This window comes from Engystomops pustulosus, chromosome 3, assembly GCF_040894005.1.
Source record: "Engystomops pustulosus chromosome 3, aEngPut4.maternal, whole genome shotgun sequence".
NCBI lineage: Eukaryota > Metazoa > Chordata > Amphibia > Anura > Leptodactylidae > Engystomops > Engystomops pustulosus.
Window position 1 is genome coordinate 45,850,673 of NC_092413.1, and position 22,950 is coordinate 45,873,622.

The 22,950-nt window shown below is 41.9% G+C and overlaps 1 protein-coding gene across 1 annotated transcript in view; it reads left to right on the forward strand.

Annotated features, from left to right (window-relative positions):
• Nucleotides 1-5,093: 5,093 nt before the first annotated feature.
• The window catches only part of SNX5 (sorting nexin 5), a 49,719-nt gene continuing 31,862 nt past the window's right edge, over nt 5,094-22,950 (forward strand). Inside the window, exon 1 of the mRNA XM_072140661.1 lies at nt 5,094-5,280. Within this exon, the coding sequence (XP_071996762.1) occupies nt 5,242-5,280 (39 nt within the window). The 5' untranslated portion in view covers nt 5,094-5,241. The remainder of the gene's footprint in view (nt 5,281-22,950) is intronic.

Consider the following 22,950-nt stretch of genomic DNA (forward strand, 5'->3'; position numbering starts at 1 on the left):
CGAGAGAAAGAGGGACAAAAAGCCCATCCCCCTTTTAATAAACCATGCCCATTGTCTCACCAACAAGCATAGTATAATATCGACCTTGATGGTCCCTTCATAGCACAATTCCCCTTACTTTGGCCAACCGCTCCAATATTAATACCCCCAATGCAACTCTGCAAACGCAGACAAAGCGGTGCGTGTGGCACCAGCCGTTCACTTATTGAGAGAAGCAGTGATTGCCTGGCAGCGTGTCCTATCTACGGATACAACAATTATATGTGGAGTTAAATAACTTTATTCTTTGCTGCTGCCCAATCTTACCAAAAATTTTGCCTGAATGTGATGCGAGATCCTCATGGACCACCCACAGTGCCAAATATAGGATTCTGTACAATCCACCATCATCCACCAGCCTGAGGCCTAGAACCCACAAGAGAGTCTGATGCAACCAAGTCCCTAACACTCAGGGGGCGTTCACACGTTCCTCTAGCCTCGTGATCATAACGCGATGCTAGCGCACAGGGGGGCGGGGCTCGGGCCGATTGCATATGCATTTCCTGGGAAACGCATGCAATCGATAACCTGATCGCATGCGTTTCTCTGGAAACTAATATGCGATTGACACAAGCCCCGCCCCCTGTGCGCTAGCGTCACGTTATGAAGGCGACGCTAGCGGAATGCGTGAACGCACCTTCAGAGACAGGAACTGAACTGACATGCTGGGCTCAGATTTCGGTCTCTGAATGTTCTGGATGGACATTTTGACAAGCACAGATACGAGTTAGATTTGAATTTGTTGCAGACACGCTTGTGGGTTATAGACTAAAGCAAAGGCTCCCCTGCAGATTACATTTTTAAACTTTCAACTTTAAAATAAAATTTTGTTTTACATTTTTTTCAGCAGCCAGTGACATCAATAACATAAGCAATACACCTACACAGAAAAAAATGAGCCAGTGTGAAAGTCGAATTTTCTACAGCCAGCGCACATCCTCATTTGCTTCTATGGGCCCATACACACGTCTTTAAATTTCACAGGCCATGCATGCGAGGGCTACCCGAGGCGCAAAAGATCTTGTACCTGCCCATGTTTGTGTCCCTGAACGTGTTTGGTCATTGGTGTGAGCAGGGCCAGATTTTTTCACTAAAGTAAATGTTGCTAGTGCTTTATAAGCCGCGTTTAAAACGACCCACTCGGCTTATACTCAGGTATAAGGTACAGCCCCGTCAGTGCACAAACTCTGAAGGTAGAAGAGGAGCTGCCCGGGGCGTCGGAATGTTGAGTACTCAGTCTATTTTTTTATGTGCTGACTGACTGCCTATATACTACATGGGGCTGGTTGATTGGCTATATACAACAGGGCACTGGCTGACTGGATATATACTATAGGGGTCTTGCTGGCTATATACTACAGTGGGTTGGCTATATACTACAGGGGGCTGTCTGGCTATATGCTACAGGGGGCTGGCTGGCTATATGCTACAAGGGGCTGGCTGACTGGCTATATACTACATGGGGCTGGTTAACTGGCTATATACCACATGAGGTTGGTTGACTGGCTATATACTACATAGGGCTGGTTGACTGGCTATATACTACATGGGGCTGGTTGACTGGCTATATACTACATGGGGCTGGTTGACTGGCTATATACTACATGGGGCTGGTTGACTGGCTATATACTACATGGGGCTGGTTGACTGGCTATATACTACATGGGGCTGGTTGACTGGCTATATACTACATGGGGCTGGTTGACTGACTATATACTACATGGGGCTGGTTGACTGGCTACATACTACATGAGGCTGGTTGACTGGCTACATACTACATGAGGCTGGTTGACTGGCTACATACTACATGGGGCTGGTTGACTGGCTACATACTACATGAGGCTGGTTGACTGGCTACATACTACATGAGGCTGGTTGACTGGCTACATACTACATGAGGCTGGTTGACTGGCTATCTACTACAGGGGGCTGGCTATATACTACAGGAGGCTGGCTATATACTACAGGGGGCTGGATGACTGGCTATATACTACAGGGGGCTGACTATATACTACAGGGGGCTGGCTATATGCTACAGGGGGCTGGCTGGTTATATACTACAGGGGGCTGGCTGACTGGCTATATAGTACATGGGGCTGGTTGACTGGCTATATAATACAGGAGGCTGGTTGGCTACAGAGGGCTGGCTGACTGGCTATATAGTACAGTGGGCTGGCTATATACTACAGGGGGCTGCCTATATACTACAGGGGGCTGGCTGGCTATATACTACAGTGGGTTGGCTATATACTACAGGGGGCTGTCTGGCTATATGCTACAGGGGGCTGGCTGGCTATATGCTACAAGGGGCTGGCTGACTGGCTATATACTACATGGGGCTGGTTGACTCGCTATATACTACATGAGGCTGGTTGACTGGCTATATACTACATAGGGCTGGTTGACTGGCTATATACTACATAGGGATGGTTGACTGGCTATATACTACATGGGGCTGGTTGACTGGCTATATACTACATGGGGCTGGTTGACTGACTATATACTACATGGGGCTGGTTGACTGGCTACATACTACATGAGGCTGGTTGACTGGCTACATACTACATGAGGCTGGTTGACTGGCTACATACTACATGAGGCTGGTTGACTGGCTACATACTACATGAGGCTGGTTGACTGGCTACATACTACATGAGGCTGGTTGACTGGCTATCTACTACAGGGGGCTGGCTGGCTATATACTACAGGAGGCTGGCTATATACTACAGGGGGCTGGATGACTGGCTATATACTACAGGGGGCTGACTATATACTACAGGGGGCTGGCTATATGCTACAGGGGGCTGGCTGGTTATATACTACAGGGAGCTGGCTCACTGGCTATATAGTACATGGGGCTGGTTGACTGGCTATATAATACAGGAGGCTGGTCGGCTACAGAGGGCTGGCTGACTGGCTATATAGTACAGTGGGCTGGCTATATACTACAGGGGGCTGCCTATATACTACAGGGGGCTGGCTGGCTATATACTACAAGTGGGCTGGCTATATACTAAACAGGGATGGCTATATACTAAACGGAGCTGGCCTGCAATATACTGCAGGGGGCTGGCTGTATACTACAGGGCGGTAGGCTGACAATATACTACGGGTGGTAGGCTGGTAATATACTACAGGGGGGCAGACTATGTACTACAGGGGGCTGGCTGGCTATTTACTACATTTATATACACAGCGCCACCCCCAGTAACAAATTTATATATACACAGCATCACCCCCAGTAACACATTTATTTATACACAGCGCCACCATCAGTAACACATATATACACAGAGCCACCCCTAGTAACACATTTATATACACAGCGCCACCCCAAGTAACACATTTATATACAAAGTGCCACCCCCAGTAACACATTTATATACACAGCGCCACCCCCAGTAACACATTTATATACACAGCGCCACCCCCAGTAACACATTTATATACACAGCGCCACCCCCAGTAACACATTGATATACACGTCACCACCCCCAGTTACACATTTATATACACAGCACAACCCCCAGTAACACATTTATAAACACAGCGCCACCCCCAGTAATACATTTATATACACATTGCCACCCCCAGTAAAACATATATACACAGCGCCACCCCCAGTAGCACATATATATACACAGAACCACCCCCAGTAATACATATACACAGCGCCACCCCCAGTAGCACATATATATACACAGAACCACCCCCAGTAATACATATACACAGCGCCACCCCCAGTAGCACATATATATATACACAGCGCCACCCCCAGTAGCACATATATATACACAGCGCCACCTCCAGTAACACATTTATATACACAGCGCCATCCCCAGTAACACATTTAAATACACATCGCCACCCCCAGTAAAACATGTATACACAGCGCCACCTGTAGTAACACATATATACGCAGTGCCCCCCCAGTAACACATATATACGCAGTGCCCCCCCAGTAACACATACATACACAGTGCCACCCCCAGTTACACATTTATATACACAGAGCCACCCCCAGTAGTACATATATACACAGGGCCACCCCCAATATCACATTTATATACACATCGCCACCCCCAGTAATACATATATACACAGCGCCACCCCCAGTAACACATATATATACACAGCACCACCCCCAGTAATACATATATACACAGCGCCACCCCCAGTAACACATATATACACAGCGCCACCCCCAGTAATACATATACACAGCGCCACCCCCAGTTACACCTTTATATACACATCGCCACCCCCAGTAACACATATACACAAAGCCAACCCCAGTAACACATTTATTTACACAGCGCCACCCCCAGTAACACATATATACACAGCGCCACCCCCAGTAACACATATATGCACAGCGTCACCCCCAGTAATACATATAAACACGGCGTTACCCCAGTAACACATAAAGACATATATAGTCTTATCGGGGCTCAGTTATGTTGGTAGACCATTTGGCTGTTTGAGAATCTAATGTTGCGTTCATGCGTCGCATTTCAACTGCGCTTTTAAACTCAATTCAAACACAATGAAAGGGGCTTGTCCGCATTGTACATGGGTTTGCACAGAGACGCAGGCTATCAGGAACCAGCACCGGGCGTTTTGCTGTGTTTAAAAGAAAAACATCAAATCTTCATGAAAAACAGCGACTCATGTGCTATCTGTGCACATAGTGTAATATGTGTATATCTCATTCCAATGTAGGAGATGTGTGTTACATGTGTGTTACTACATGTGTTATATGCGTTTTACGTGTGTTACTGGTGGCTGCTATTATTATAAATACAGAAATAGAGGAAGTCATATAATAGTATAAAGAATCAGTTTCCTCATGTTCTCCATGAATGATACAAGGCTCTTCCTCATAAGATGGCCTAGCCTTGTCAATAAAGTTACTATTGTAGTGGGCGTGGTCAAGAAATAGGTGGAGCTACGAAGTTTTCACAGACTGCAAAGCGGAACAAGCTCCTGACACAAGTTCCATAAGAGGCGTGGCCTGTCCGGGGATAGGCGTATAACGTCTTGTTATGGGCGTGGCTACACAGTCGGGGGAGGCCCTGGAGGCAGTGGGCGTGGCCTGAGCTCTGTGTGCTGCCGGTGCAGTGTGCACTTTAGGTCAGGAAGGAAAGTCCTTGCGCTCAGTAAGTTCTGCCGACTACATACATCGAGGTGTCCGGCACCGGCATGGCCTCCCTGGCTGTAGAAGAGAGCGGCCCCAACAAGGTACACAACTGATGCGTCTTGTTACTTATGAGCTGCGGTACCGCACTGGCACTTCCTGATTCCAGTGCACACATCATGTGGTTGGGTTTATGTTCTGCAGAATTGAGACGTTGTGTACAGTTTCACTTGTGTTCTCATGTGATCACAGACTGAGTTCTGTGCCCTGGCGTCCATTGTACTTCTTCATATCTGATCCGAATGTCTGTGTAACCCTGGGAGGCACTATTAACCCTGTGTAGGTGCTCTGGTCCCTGCTCACTTACAGGTGTGCACCTGAGTAACTATCACATGACATGTTCTATAATAATGGCTGCCATAGTATGTGATCTACATGTCATCCTATTCTGTAATGATCTAAGTATCAGTATAAAAGTTTCTAGTGTGAGAGGGAGCGTCACCTTAGTTTCCCCCTGGTAGTACAGTAGTGGTATACATGATATAGATGGGGTGGGACATTCCATAGGGCTCAACTCACATGTATCAGACCTGGGTGGGGAGGACCAGTCTGTACAATCCATTTTTGGGGTGAACTGTACTGAAAACTACCTGACATCATTAACAAATTCCTTAAACAGCCCAGACTATTTGTCTGTTAGTAATTGCTTCCTAGTTCTTGGACCCCTGTCACAGTGGGAGACCTAGTACTTGCCTATGGCTGTTATCCTGCTTGTGACTGTTTCTGTTATGGTGCCTGTCAGCAGCCTGCTGCCTAGCAATCACCTCTGTCTGAATATTGTGGGTTCTACAATAATAGTGCTCCCAGCATTCAGTTTTCACCAAAAATTAGAAAAAAGACTCTGGGACATCCTTAGGAGCTGGGAATCTGATGCTGTGCACTTTAAAATCTGCAGAAATCAGTTTTCATGTGGAATTGGAGTCCAAGGTCTGCGCTGTATTTTCTTCTAAAATGTCATTGATTACATCCTTGACATCTGTCATATAGTTGGGGCACTGAATTACTATGGTCAGATCATGCCAAGGTGTAATTTTGACAGAAAATTAGCATTAGCTTTCGGCCAAAAGGACAAAATTCCAGTGTAGGTTTGGAATGCCCTATAGCAGAGCAGGTGAAACACTAGTGGACCCTCTGAGTCACGGTGGTCTCCCAGCCTGCACATGTGGAGTGAAGCCTGGATACTGTCCCGGCCTCACATCCCGCATCCCTAGAGGAGGTGTCAGCGCAGGTTCTGAAAATGTGAGTCTGGTGTGCCTCATCGAACTCGCATCTAGGTGAGAATAAATATTTATTATTTTACATTTTTCTTAAATGTAAAGACCTCCAAAAGGTTGATTAGGTGCCCTAAACCACAGGTCCATGAGACCTGTAGTTAGTTTATGCACCCAAATCGACTTGACATGTAATCTTGTAGTTGAAAAACTGATAAATAACTGATAACATTTTTTGCTGTTGCTTTCAACGCACTTGCAAAGCTATGCATTTTACATCTTCTGTTAGATCTACCATTTTTTAAGTGGATAGTAGGAATAAATAAATGTGTGGATATAAAATAATTAAAAACCGGATGCTTTGCTGTTAATGTATCGATCCAGCAATCTACCATTTAAATTACAGTCCGAAGCCAAAACACAGATAGGAACTGTCTCTAAATGAGATTTTCATCCCATGTACTAACACAGGGGATTTTACTGGTGGATTTAATACTTTTTCATGTTCAAATGAGCAGAAATACTTGCAGCAGTAACTGGATTTCAGGTGAATGCACTATGTGTCCTTTGCCCTATTATTCTTCCAGCTAGTTGGTTGCTTCTGCTATAGTCTGTAGATGTTTACTTTTGGGACCTAGTGAATCTCTAGTCACTTATAACAGGACACATTTGTTGATCCAGGTGCACTGAACATGGTAAATTATTGTCAAGCGTTGGCACTGTATCAGGTCTTACAGTACTGGTCCTGCATTTTGGTGGGCAGACTGGGAGTCCTGGCATGATATTTTAGTAGGCACAGGACCGGAATCTTTGCATCAATGTGCCAAGTGCTTTGAATCGAACCAATTTATGGATCTGTTCCATGGGCCGAACCCATTCTACTTCAGCTGGCCTAAACGTATGGCATTTTTAGTCCTTTCCATAATGAGCCTTGGTACACATGGCACGGTAACGTCATTTACCCTTATTCAGGCACTGGTAATAGAGACGGTTTTTTTCCAGCTTTGAACTACATAAAACCCAGCTGTCGATGACGGTAGGAGCTGTGTATGACTAGGTGTGGCACGGTTTGTCTTCCTCACTGTAGTCATGTGAAAACATGAAAGTATCTGAATGGCAAAACTCTGCCGTTTAATAACGGGAAACACTTGTGACATTGTAAAAATGGTGATAAATGGTGGTTGGGGTCCATCACCCTGATATGGAGTAGTATATAGATATATACACTGCTTAATGGGGAAGCTGGTGAAACGATCATAGTCACAGAATCAAGAACAGTGTCGTTGCTTGTAAATGGTTTATCATGGTGTCCTGGATTATGAATATATTCTTAGAAATATATCCATATTTACCTTGTACAATGCTGGGTCGCTGGGACCTACTGAGACATGCTGGAGAAGATTGTGGGCTTAATTTTCTTCTGCCTGCTTCATATATCTGTCAGTAAGCCTCATTTAGATGACTGCATTTTTGTCTGTGTGCTGTCCAAGTGTTCTACAAACTGCACTAGGACTGGACGTTATTTTGTCTTTTCCGATGGAATTTCAGAGAAGCAGCGAAACAGTCTGAAAATGTCCAAAAACCCTCAATAAATGTAGAAATGACTCCAGAAATCTGGCGTAGAGCGGTTTATGAATTTCCCCCTGTGTGTTCTTTGCACGCTACAAACAAGGGATCCTGATTCCTTGTCTGTGGCCCTTTTTTTGAGTATGGGGTCTGATCATATGTTGGTGTCAATAGAGTATGAGTGTCAGGGCAGGAATAGTACTAACTTTTTAATTTGCTGTGCGGGGAGTCGGCTTGCTCCACGCTGTAGACATGAGCATATAGAAAGTAATGGGGCCTTGTGTTAGTTCCAAAAAAAAAGGTCTGCACATTTTACATGAGACCTATGGCACTACATCCCTATATGGCAGGGATGGTGAACCTTTAAGAGGCCGAGTGCCCAAACTACAGCCAAAAACCCTATCAACTCTGAAATTTTAATCAGAAAGTATTTCTCCCTGCTCTGCCATCGCTTTCAATCTTATTTGCATTGGAGGACATATTACTGTTATAGAAATACATGTAAGGGGAAAATTTGATTATCATTTTTGCTTCCCTCCAGGGTCCCCTTGAACAGAAGGAATCACGGTAACCACACCACCTTACTCCTCCTGCAGCCCCAGGAAATAGGACTGAATGCAACATATCCTAGCTCCACCACTGCTATAAACATAATAAAGGGCACCTGTGTGTAAAAACCATACAGTATAATTCCCATATAGGGCATACTGTTTCCAAATTAACACCAACTTTATATAGTGTAGAAAATGGCTCTTTACCGCTCACATAGTATCATTGCCCACATAGTATCAACAAAAGATTACAGGGGAATTTCCACCCATTTAAAATCTAATAAGTGAAATTACTATACAATTAATTTTAAAGGGAACCTGTAATCAGAAATTGACCTAATTTAACATTCCCAGTATGTTGTGAAGCAGATTAACACCTTCCAGATCATGTTTCTTTCATGGCCCACCTTGGGGGCAACATTCAGAAAATCAGCTTTTAAAGTGAGTTGTAAATTGGATGTATAAAGTCATGGAGGCGGAGAGCTCAGCTTTTAAATCACCTAACAATGAAGGAGATCTGGTTAAAGATATGTCTGGATGTAGGCCCATCGATTACAGTGAAGAGGGCATTCTGAAAGCTTGACTTCAGTGTTAAACTCTCCACCTCCTTGACTTATGCTACAAATTACATGTCACTTCAAAGTTGATTTTCTGGACGATGTCATCGCACAGGGTCATAAAATAAACATGATCTAGAAGGTGTTCATGTGCTTGATGACATATTGGTAATGTTTTATTAGATCCATTTCTGCTGACAGGTTTCATTTTAAAAAATTATATTGGAAAGAAAATTACTTTTGATCCTAAGGACATCTATGGACATATAAATCTGTATATTGCCCATCACTGAATTCTTTGGGAGGCCTCATGCACAAAATCCTATACTCGCCTGAACCGTAGCCCAGTGGCTGTGGCCCTCTCTATTGAAAGTGGAGCGCCTGCGCCATAAAAATGGCGAATTGGAGGACATGTCCTATATTTTGTGACAGACAAACGTATGGGGGCCAATGATACAGCTGCACAATATGCGGTCTCATCGTGGCCCCCATAGTCATCATATGGCACCCAGTCACAGTGCGGTGAGTACATAGTGTCTGACCAAGTTTGGACGCTGTGGTGAGACACCATGTGCTCGATGAGGACTCCATAGTCGATGAGGCCGCATATTGTGGAGATGTATTACCGGCCCCCATTTGGTTGCCTGCATTAAATATCTGTGATGTGAGACCATGGAGTCATAACTCTTTGCTTGGTCTGTGGAGGCAGTCTCTATACTTCAGTTTCTCATTTGCCTCAGAACTGACTAATTTCTGCATACCAGTGAGATTTTTGGTTTCTTAGTAGACATAGTGGTGTAACTTGGACAGTGTATTTACTGTAACTTGTCTTCCCCATGATCTATATTTTGGTTGTCTATCTGTCATTTTATCGCTGCACACTAGTGCTGTCACCCGTATAAACAAATCCTTGTGCTACCTCAGCAGAAAAACACCTATGCCTTCTTCATTCTTGTACAAGAATGGCCTGCCAGTATTGCTTGCTTACTGTGCAGTGGACATATTTGTGACAGGAATTCTTAGTAGTGTGAAGCCCAAATGTGCCAAAAAAGTAGAGAATCGCTTTATGGATGTTGTATATCTCGACTTTTCAAAGGCATTTGACACCGTGCCACATAAAAGGTTGGTATATAAAATGAGACTGCTGGGAATAGGGGAAAATCTGTGTATCTGGGTAAATAATTGGCTTAGTGATAGAAAACAGAGGGTGGTCATTAATAGCACATTCTCAGATTGGGTTGACGTTACCAGTGGAGTGCCACAGGGGTCAGTATTGGGGCCACTTCTTTTTAATATTTTTATTAATGACCTTGTAGTGGGTTTACACAGTCAAGTTTCAATATTTGCAGATGATACTAAGCTGTGTAAAGTAATAAATACTGAGGTCGATAGTTTAGCATTACAGAGGGATTTGTGGAAGCTTGAGGAGTGGGCAGAGAAATGGTTGATGAGGTTTAATGTAGATAAATGTAAAGTTATGCACTTGGGCCATGGAAACAAAAAGTATACTTATGTTCTAAACGGTCAGTTACTTAATAAAACTGGAGCTGAAAAGGACTTGGGGGGTATTGGTGGATGGTAAACTTAATTTTAGTGACCAGAGCCAGGCGACTGCTGCTAAAGCAAATAAAGTTATGGGATGTATCAAGAGAGGAATAGATTCTCATGATAAATACATAGTTTTGCCCTTATACAAATCCCTGGTCAGACCACACATGGAATATTGTATACAGTTTTGGGCACCGGTGTATAAAAAGGATATAGTAGAGCTGGAACGGGTACAGAGGAGAGACACCAGGTTTCTACCATAGCCTAGAGGAGAGGCGATTCTACCATCACCATAGACAAAGGTTCTTTACTGTAAGAGCAGTGAGACTATGGAACTCTCTGCCGCAGGAGGTTGTTATGGCGGACTCTATGTACATGTTCAAGAGAGGCCTGGATGACTTTCTGGAGAGAAAAAATATCACGGGTTATGGGGATAAAACATTTATTTAATTCTTAAAGGTTGGACTTGATGGACTTGCGTCTTTTTCCAGCCTTATATACTATGATACTATGATATGAAACCGCAACATTTCTAATCTGACCCTTTAAGAGATGTTTGTGATGAAACAACTTATGTTGGTTGTGACCATTTTTTAAAATGAATATTACCAGAGATTCTTCTGCACATGTATGGGGGACGTATATACGGCCGATATACGTCCCCCATACACTTTTATGGGTTCATAGTTGGTTGCACCTCACCGATTATGTAAATTTTTATGACTTTATATGTTGCAATATTTTGATAAGGGATAATAATGTTTTTAACCCTTTCCTAACTTGCTCTCATACATACATTGAGCAATGTGTTTTTTTTTTTTTTTTTTTTAACGTAATTTTAGTGAAAAGATTCACATTAGATCCTCTTTGCCTAATGTGGCTACATATTACCACCCTGACCAAGAATATGGCCAAAAAGTTATATGTAACATGAACAACACACACACATTCCTACGTTATGGCGTTCTTACTCAAATTCCTATGAACCGCAAAAGGTTCCGTTATTATGCTGCTAATACAAAGGTACACATTTAAAACTTTTTTTTTATCTTATTAGCTTGGTTTATAAATGTTTTTTTTTATTTTGGTTACTGTTGTGTATCTTTGTGAAGCTCAGTGCAATTTTCTGCAAAATTTTTTGGTGTCCCCTGTAGATTTAACATTCCCTTTGCTGCATATTTTAGTGAATATACACGTATGGATTATGTATGAACTTCTCACATCTTACTGATTTAAGGAAAATACATTTTCTTTATACAGGTGGTCCCCTACTTATGGACACCCGACTTACAGATGACCCCTAGTTAAAGACAGACCCCTCTGCCTACTGTGACCTCTGGTGAAGCTCTCTGAATGCTTTACGTTAGTCCTAGATGGCAATGATCAGCTGTAAGGTGTCTGTGATGAAGCTTTATTCATAATCCTTGGTTCCCTTACAGTAAAAAATTTTTAACCTCCAGTTGTCACTGGGGCAAAAAAATTTTTTGTCTGGTACTACATTTTTAAAATATACAATTTCAACTTGCATACAAATTCAACTTAAGAACAAACCTACAGAACCTATCTTGTACGTAACCCGGGGACTGCCTGTATAAGTATTCTGGATCTTACAAAGTTAAATGGAAATTAGGAGTGTTCATGTAATTTTTGCATTTTATCACTGTTTGCTATAAAGTTGCATGAAGGTGGTAGTGTGTATGATTTGAAAAGTTATTTTTGTGTACATGGTAGCCGGTTATTTCTGAAAAAATACGATTTTGATATACTTTTAGGAGTGTAAATTCTTGTTGATGTTGTGTATTGTGATGTATGTAAATCTGCTCACTTTATTGTTTTTAAATTTATTTTTGTGCATATATGTTTGCATTGCATTTTCAATGCATTTTATTTTTAATAATTTGTGTTTGTCACAAAGTTGCATGATGGGGGTACTGGTTGTCAACTTTTAATCAAAACTAATGCAATCGCCGGGAAGGCAGACTGCCTTCAAAATACAAAGTTTTTAGGGGTGCCTTTACTTATTAATCTGTTTTATTGCTCTATTTTTCAGGTTGTGTGACTGTCATTTATAGCTGAAAAGCAGATTTTTGGTTATTTCAGTTTTGGAGATAAATATGATGATTTCTTCATTTGAACTTATGACTATGAGGTATCTGTGAAATCTGTTCATCTATTACATTTAGGAGATGTGAAGCTAAATATTTTCAGTATGGGGCATATTTTTGCCATCAAAATACATTTTTATGCATTTTATATAAAATTATACACTTTGAATCAATATTGCATGAAGGTACCTATGTCTATAAACTCTTTTAATGCAAGTTTGAAAGTGTCTGCTTTGTTGGGGTTTATTATAATTCTTTATGCTGTAATATCAGTTTTAATTGTACTCACCAAAACTGTAAAAATTGCTCTGGCCTATAAGGCAACAAAATTTCCAGAAACACCTGGGAGCGAAAGGGTTGAAGAGGACCTTTTCAGGGCGATTTGGGACACTAAACCAACTACAGATCATTATGGACCGGTGGTTTAGTGTCCCAAATCGCCCTTTATTAAGTCCCTCTATTGCCGCTATTAAGATAAAAAAAAAAACTTTATACCTGCCTTGGTTGGGTGCTCCGTGTCCCTTCATGGACACGCAGTGTGGCCGGCGTGTAGCGATTCGGCTTCATTGCAGAACTGCGACGGAACAGGGAGCACAAGAGTCTGATGTGCCTCATCGGACACATCTCTAGGTAAATATAATGTGTTTATTTTTTAGATTGCAGTCTAAAATGTCCCTGACATTACAGGAATGAGATATTAGAGGAGAAATGATGAACCTCAGTATAAGGACACCAACAAGAATATGTGGGACACCCACAACTTCTAATGGAAGAAGGGACAAATGGGGCACATTTACTAAGGGTCCTTAAGCCACACTTTCATCGGATATTCAGACGATTTCCGTTCAGACGATTTCCGTTCACATTTCCGTTCACATTTAGAAGAGGATTGTGTCGCACGCGATCGGATTTTTGCGCATCGGCGCTGGCTTTCATGCAACACAAATCGGGGAGGGGGGGATTGCGTAGGAACAGGGTAAGTAAATGTTCCCCAATATGTTAGCACGTGAGACCAAATGAGAGGATTGTTTGTTATCCTTTGCCTCCTTTCTTCTAAAATCTAATTTTAAATCTATGCTAAATAGCCTTAAGGACTCTGGCGGATGTTACCATAGCCCCTCTGTGCTGAAGATTCACAGGCTTTTACTAAGTTTCTGAGTCTATAGGGAATGGTCTTACTTGACAAAGGTCGAGATAACCGAAACGTTGTTAACTATTTTTGATCTGTGTAACGTATATCTTGTGTTCATATACTACTGTGAAGGCTATGCTGTGTGCAATATTCACTGAAATAAAATCATTAAAATTTATTCTGGAGTGTGCCATGTTCTCTACATGGATTAAGGCGGACTGAGAATCCCACATTGAGCACCACCATCCAACAGTGTGTGGTCACTATTGTTCTACGTGTCACAGGCTCTTACTGTCTCCGCCTTTGTTTCCTCAGCACTTCCCCCTCCCTTTGCCTGCTTTAATTTTACTGCAGCGGAGGAAGGTTCTGCACTCAGCGGTAGGGGGAAGTGCTCTTGCACAGTATAACACCCTGTCAGTCTGCAGCACTTTACAGCTCTGGGGTGTATTACAAGGCTCATTAGCATAATTTTAAAAGATGATATTGGAAGGAAGGAGGCCATGGATAACAAAGGGAAGATTACCACAGTCACGGTCCCTGGATTAGATTTTGATGGTTAGGTGTCCACTGGATAGTTTTAATGTTTGACAATTTGGCAGTAAAAAGTAAATTTTTTTCCAAAACTATATATCAATATATAAATGTATTTACAGCCCAGTGCGTTCTGCTCTATAAGATGTGCCCGCAGATCAGGCAACATGACAGGACTGTTCAATACAGTCATGGCCATAAGTTTTGAGAATGATACAAATGTTAATTTTTACTGTCTAAAGTCTACTGCATCAGGTCTTATAATGGCAATTTGCACACACTCCAGAATGTTATAAAGATGAACAAAACACATTTCAACTTTATTGCAGGCCTGCCTTAAAAGGAGCAGCTAACATTGTTTCAGTGATTTCTCCAGTAACCCAGGTGTGGGTGATGATGAGGACAGGGCTGGAGATCAATCTGTCATGATTAAGTAAGAATCATACCACTGGACACTTTACAAGGAGGCTGGTGCTTGGCATCATTGTTTCTCTTCTGTTAACCATGGTTATCTCTAAAGAAACACGTGCAGTCATCATTGCACTGCACAAAACTGGCCTAACAGGGAAGAGTATCACAGCTAGAAAGATTGCACCTCAGTCAACAATCTATCGCATCATCAAGGAATTCAAGGAGAGAGGTTCCATTGTTGCCAAAAAGGCTTAAGGCACCCAAGAAGGACCAGCAAGTGCCAGGACCATCTCTTAAAAGTGTTTCAGCTTGGGGATGGGGCTACCAGCAGTGCAGAGCTTGCTCAGGAATGGCAGCAGGCAGGTGTGAGTGCATCTACATGCACTGTGAGGCAGAGACTCTTGGAGCAAGGCCTGGTGTCAAAGAGGGCAACAAATAGCCACTTCTCTCCAGACAAAACATCAGGGACAGACTGATATTCTGCAAAAGGTACAGGGAGTGGACTGCTGAGGACTGGGGTAAAGTCATTTTCTCTGATGAATCCCCTTTCCGATTGTTTGGAACATCTGGAAAACAGCTTGTTCGGAGAAGACAAGGTGAGCGATACTACCAGTCTTGTCTCATGCCAACTGTAAAGCCTCCTGCAACCATTCATGTGTGGGGTTGCTTCTCCACCGAGGGAATCGGCTCTCTCATAGTCTTGCCTAAAAACACATCCCTGAATAAAGAATGGGACCAGAATGTCCTCCAAGAGCAACTTCTCCCCACGGTCCAAGAGCAGTTTGGTGATCAACAATGCCTTGGAGCACCTTGCCATAAAGCAAAGGTGATAACTAAATGGCTCAGGGAACAAAACATAGAGATTTTGGGTCCATGGCCTGGAAACTCCCCAGATCGTAATCCCATTGAGAACTTGGGGTCAATCATCAAGAGACTGGTGGAAAAACAAAAACCAACAAATTGTGACAAAATCCAAGCATTGATTGTGCTAGAATGGACGGCTATCAGTCAGGATCTGGTCCAGAAGTTGATTGAGAGCTGCCAGGGAGAATTGCAGAGGTCCTGAAGAAGAAGGGTCAACTCTGCAAATACTGACTTGCTGCATTAACTCATTCAACTGTCAATAAAAGCTTTTGTTACCCATAATATGATTGCACTTGTATTTCTGTATGTGATAAAAACATCTGACAAACCAGAGGGCAACAGATCATGTGAAAATATAATATTTGTGTCATTTTCAAAATTTATGGCCATGACTGTAATACATGTGATAAATGTGGTTTCATTTCTTTCTTTTCTTTTTTTTTCAGTATATGCACGGTTAAGGTTGTGTGTTTCATCGCTTGGGCAGCCAAGTAAGTGCCAGGAACTTGAGTGTCTTGGTCACTGAACTCTTATGGGAAGCAGATGTCACAGTAAACATGCAGGGTGCTGCATCTCTGATGTAAAATAAGGTGCCACGAGAGCATGGCCACGTATCTGACCCTAAGGCCCCTTCCGCACTTGCGTTGCAGTTCACATCAGGGTGCAATGCGTGAAAAACTGACGGTTTTGGCTGCGTTTTTGGTCCTTTTTTTCCTTGGAGTCATTAGATATTTTGCGTTTTTCATGCACGTGTTGTTCGCTTTTTGCTTGCGTTTTTGGTGCGTTTTTCACACGCGTTTTTTAAATCACATCCTTCTTAAATTTGTACTTCATGACTTTGTTTCACATCACCTAGCAACCCATCTGTTATAAACGCATTACACTCGCATTGCACTTGCAATGCTTGCGAGTGCAATGCGTTTTTGATGCGTCTCCATAGACTTGAATGGGGCCTGAAAAACGCACATGAAACGCAAAAGTAGAGCATGCTGCGATTTTGACGCGCATCAAAACAAACGCACGCACGTGCGTGAAAACCGCAAATAAGGACAAGCACATTGTAAACAATGGGACAGAGTGCAATGCAAGTTCTGCACGTCAAAAGCATGCGCAGAACTCGCGCTTCAAAAACTACTTATAGTAGTCAGGGGTCATGTGTTTCATGTAATTTCATTCTCTTGTATGTTCACATCAGAGGGGTTCTTTATTACAACAACTCCTTTTCCCCTTTTCTAAAATCTGTATAGAAATGACCCAAACGACATTCTCTGCATTCTTCAGATGTAGCAGATTGCATGATGGGATGGAAAATGAGTCAAAAGGAAGAGATTTGGTAGCACTAGAATGTGCTGTATTCATAACTACACATCAGCTGTTATAGGTCACAGCTTTGTATTTATTCTTGTGATTGTCTGGAGCCGTTTGCTGTATTTTTTGTGTTTTGTAGGGAGAGCCCCTGTCTTCAGTGAGAGGAGCTTCAGTATCAGAACTAGGCATGGAGACAGATACTTACCAAAATTGGGTGAAATGTTTTCACTATTATCAAACACGGGCCATCTGTATAGGTCATCTAATTTGAGTTGTCTGGTTTAGGAAATACATTTATTTTCTCTAAAATTAACATGCGACAAATATTTCTTCTAGAAATTTCGAACAACTATGTCACCAGTTAGGGACAGAGGAAGGGTTAGTGCTGGAAGTCCGACATATTTTATTTTCCCGACAGGGCGACAAGTGACCATAGGACCACATATCAGCACATCACCAGAAACCTCTTAAGCAGCAAATGAAAAAGTTATTAAAGGGCATCTACCACCAGGATGAAGGACTATATGCAAATGAGCCAGCAAAATCAAATAAGTTAAACCAGAGGCACTTGCTCATGTTGTTATCCATGGCCTTCTTCTTTCTAAAATCCTGCTATGGAAGGTGTTACCAGAGCCCCTTCATGCTGAAGCTTCACAGGCTTTTACACTGTCTACCCCTCCCCCCTCTGCTCCCTTAGCACCTCCCTCTGCCTGCTGTAATCTCACAAGTTGGGATAGGGGAAGTTCTCCTGCACACTGTCACAGCCTATGAAGCTGCAGCACAGGCATAACACCCTCCATGGATAACAAATATAAGCAGGTTACCACAGCTGTGTTTATCATGCTTGATTTTTCCTTTAAAAGAAATGTCACACAAGCCTCACAAAAGGAATTCGACTAAAGGTTCTGGTCGTGGGAAGTGAGTCTTTTCCTTGAAATAATTCCCAGTATTTCCTAGACGGAGTGGAAGTATTCATTCAGGATCTCACTTTTTATAAGTAGTAAGAGTACATGAAGTTACCTAATGTCTGTCTTCTTGGTGGCAGTCATGTGCATTTACTGATGGGTAACCCGATCGCATTCAGGAGATCATCCGATAAAGTAAATGACTTGGAAGATTTCCCAGCGACGGCTGAATGACAGTGAAGCTGGACCCTGCATGGAAAATGAATGAGGGATGGAATCAAAGACGTGTATGCATGTGAAATCACTTTCTGCTTTTAACCCTTTTACAGCCTTGTGTGGTTAATAATGGCTTGGTACCATGACCTCGCTTTGTTCTTTGTTTATTGGCTTAATACATTATTTAGATCCATTGTTTTGGAAGTTCTGCTCTGTGTGCAATCTGTTACTTTTTAACTTTTATTTTATTGAATGTTGTACATTTTAAATAGGAATTCCATGTACATGGTCCACAAATGTTACAGATTTTCTGTGTGGATTTATGTGCAGAAAATATGCAGCGGATTACATTATGACAATCCTCAATGTAATTTTGTGCAGCAAACTTCATCTTTCCATCCTGCTGTGTCCTGGTGAGAGACTTACACAATTAGAGGAAGCAATAATAGCCTATGGAGGACGGATGCATTGTAATGCATCCATCCTCGGCCTTCGCTGAGTGCACACTCAAGGAATTCCCCAGTTATAAGGACAGTGACATCACTGGGGGAACACCCTGAACATTGGTAGCAGCCATCCATTGCCAGCCTTCCTCCCAGAAAAGGATAATGTGTCCCTTTGTATAAGGACACAGTGGAATACGTTCTAACCCTTCCGTTGTAAGGACTCTGCCCAACGTATCCTTACATTTGATGGCTTCAACGTTGGGGGAACCTACATGTCACAAAATAGATAAAGGCCAATGAAAGTACCACACGTCAGAAAATCATACCATTTGAGCCAAGAGAAGGGACGTGTTATAGGTACTGATGCAAAAACACAATGGTGATAACAATGAAAAAAATCTTTATTTCCATAAATACAAATGTACACCCAATGTGTAAGCCAAAACAGTAAAAACAATTAAAAAGCACAGTAAAGTGCTGAGTCTCAATATAGCAGCAAAGAAGGTATAATGTGCAAAGACAATAAGCACTTGTTGCTAAAAGCAACCCTGTAAATCTAATGCTGAAGGAATGAGCTAGAGAGGTTGCTAACCCAACTACCCTATATAGCCCGGCGAAACCAGTGCATGACTTGTGAAAATGAGAACTGTTTGTAATACATAGATATGAGTCAAGCACAGGACAAACGCACCAAAATACAAGCAAAGTAATGAAATGAAAAAATATCACCGGGTTTTGGGTAGATGGGGCTATGATATTTTTTCATTTCATTACTTTGCTTGTATTTTGGTGCATTTGTCCTGTGCTTGACTCATATCTATGTATTACAAACAGTTCTCATTTTCACAAGTCATGCACTGGTTTCGCCGGGCTATATAGGGTAGTTGGGTTAGCAACCTCTCTAGCTCATTCCTTCAGCATTAGATTTACAGGGTTGCTTTTAGCAACAAGTGCTTATTGTCTTTGCACATTATACCTTCTTTGCTGCTATATTGAGACTCCGCACTTTACTGTGCTTTTTAATTGTTTTTACTGTTTTGGCTTACACATTGGGTGTACATTTGTATTTATGGAAATAAAGATTTTTTTCATTGTTATCACCATTGTGTTTTTGCATCAGTACCTATAACACGTCCCTTCTCTTGGCTCAAATGGGAACCTACATGTGCAATAAAATGTACAGCCGGGATGTTACCATTGAAGAGCCATCTTTGGCTCATCGGTACCAGTGTTGCTGGTCATACTGTTGCTACCCCCACAATCACCTAATGGCACATACTGCCCAGCATTGGTAATGGCCATTGTTCTGTACACTGTGTAGTGTCTGTGCCAGGTTACTGAACCAGTACACAAGGTATTATGCTCCCAGCTTGTATACTGTGTAAGGCTAATGCTCCTTTCAGAGGAAAAGTATCTTATGCCTGGGCCCTGGCTGTGCCATACCGCCTGCTGGAGAAGGGGAGGGGTGAGTGCTCCTTACTAAAATATTCAGTTTTTGTTAGTCTCATAGACTTTTTAATGCTCTCCATAAACTCCACACACCACATATGGGGAAGAGTGAACAAGAACTTGGGACCTTCTGAGTGATCAGATTTCCTGTGATCATACAGTTCTTCACAAATCATGTACATAATAGATAGTTTGCGGCCAGAAATACATCCCAATAGATGCCTGTATCTATAGGTGCCTGTATCGTAACGCACACGGGAAAAAAATAAAGCCTGTTCCATCTTTCCCCCTTATATACGGCTGTGCATCACTATGGATAAAGGGAGGGGCGAGCAGTGCAAAAGTTGCCTTAAAGGGGTATTCTTATCTTATTCACATTTAATTGAATTAATCTGCCATTGAGTTGCCATGCAAATGCAAGAAAATGACCAGTGTGAAAATAATTTCCTGTAAATGTAGACATGTTGTGCCTTAGAAACAAGATTGCTGTCCTTGGAAATTTTACATGTATCTGTGCTATTACAGTTTCATTTTTAGCTGTAGGTGAATGGAACAGCCAGTCTTAATAGTCGTAATAAAAATGTTTTTGGAGTTTTTTTTTATGCTGGGGGATGGACCCTGCTTGTAGCACACGGGAAGAAGCAGTATTACTGTCATCAGCCTGGAGGCTGTGGGATCCTGTAGTTATTGTAGAGATTTATCTTTTGTCCTTTCCTGTGTCATCAAGATGTCACAAGTATTCTGATATATCTGGAAATACTCAGAATTCGTGGTTTGTTGCAACATTTTGGACTATTTTACTACATATTATCATCTGGATGTTGCCCCATCCATTGTAATTTTGAGAGTGTTAAAACCATAATTATAGAAGTATTGTCGCTTTAATCTAGTTAATATAGCAAGTTAAAGGAGATGTTTCTACATTGAAAATGTATTATTGATTATGTTTGGGAGCTGCTCCTGTTTTTAAAATGGCGTCTTCTGACAACTGTATTGGCCATATACAGGCAGTCCTTGGATTACATACAAGATAGGTTCTGTAGATTTTTTTTTTTTTTTGTAAGTTGAATTTGTATGTAAGTCGGAACTGTTTATTTTATAAATGCAGCTCCGGACAATTTTTTTTTTTTTGGTCTCTGTGACAGTTGGATTTTAAAAATGTTGGATTGTCATAAGAACCAGGATTACCAATAAAGCTTCTTCATTACGGACACCTTTAAGAACTGTTTAAGCTGTTTATTGTAGCCTAGGGCTAAAGTACAGTAAATTACCAGGTACCAGAGGACCGTTTGTAACAAGGGGTCATCTGTAAGTTGGGTGTTCTTAAGTAGGGGACAGCCTGTAGTTCACAGAATTTTTGTGGGGTTACCTCTGGGGAAAATCCCACAGCCATTCTGCTACACGTGCAGATGCCATAAAAGTAAAATTGCCACTGTTGCCTGGTGTGGAATAGTCACACCAAATAACACTATCAAATTTAACTGGACTTTTCAGTAAATAGCTGCTCTCATAAGGGGTTTTCCCACCAAACAATTTAGGCCCCAACTTGCTGATCGGTGGGGCTCTCAGCTCTCCGCTCCGCAAGATGAATGGAATAGACTGCCACATATGACCGATCTGCTTCATTCATCTCTAAGGAGCTGACAGTGGCGCTGAGACCCCCACCGATCAGCAAGTTGTGGATAGGGCCTAATTTGCATGTTGGAAAACCCCTTTAACTATAACAAAATAGAATGTGTTAACAAATATTTTGCCCTCAAAGATCAAATCAAAGACGGACATTTTATTATGAAAAATAAAAAAAAATCATAGAAAAATCTAATCTTATGTTCAACACCTCATATATGCAACACAGATTAACAAAATAATTGTCTGCAACTCCTTATGCCAGAGCCTTTTAAAAAAAACACATTCTTCCTTTTTTTTCTGGTGCAAAAACAGGAGATGCTATAATAATGGCAGTTTAATATACTCCAGTCACATGCTAGATAGAAGATTGCAGCTCTGGATGTGACTAGTATTTGAGATGATCTAAGACTTCTGCTCTGGAGTATCCGAGATGATATAACAGCAGATACTCCAGTCACATCCAGAGCTGCAGTCATCTGAGAGGATATAACAGTAGATAGATGAGTACAGCTCTGCATGTGACTGAAGTACTTAAAGACAAGGGTATGGCTGCAGCTCTGGATGTGACTCAGATGCAAGCATAGGAATTGAAAATATATATTGCCTCACATATAATCTGTTTTATACTCATTGCCTATAGTCACTAATCCGAGCTCATATAAATGACCTGTGGCAAAATAGAAACTGAGATGTGATTGGTTGCCAACTGTGATGGCAGCCAGCAGGCAATGGCTCCTGTATATGGTGGTTAATAAGTGTAGTTTGGAAAGCAGAGCGATTCAAAATCTGGGTCCCTGAGTCGATGTGAGCGGCTATGCAAAATTTGATGATTGTAAACGCGACCGTGCTGATTCTTTTAGCTGACATACACTCATCTTTCTATATTAGATTTTAGACCTACTATATAGAAACACAAGATACTACTTCTATATACAGTGTGGTCAATGATGAGCTGAATTATACCGGACGTCAGAGTAGACTGTTCCTTTAAGTAAATCCATGGGTTTCCTGACCTTTATCTTCTAGGATGTTGTTTCTTGTTGCTTATCTATTTTTTTTCCCCCATTCAGCAGTTTCTGGTTGTTTGGTTTTGGCCTTTAGTAAAGAAGGAAATGGACATTCACTGAACCTATGACATCCGCTTAGTAACTTTCACTGCATCCAGTGTTATACAAAAGGAAGTGTTTTCTCCAGGAGTTTCCCCACTGATGACTTTATCACATTCTACTGGTCTTTGTTATTCTTGATGCTCTGCCACATGAACTAGTTATTCCACTTCTATTCT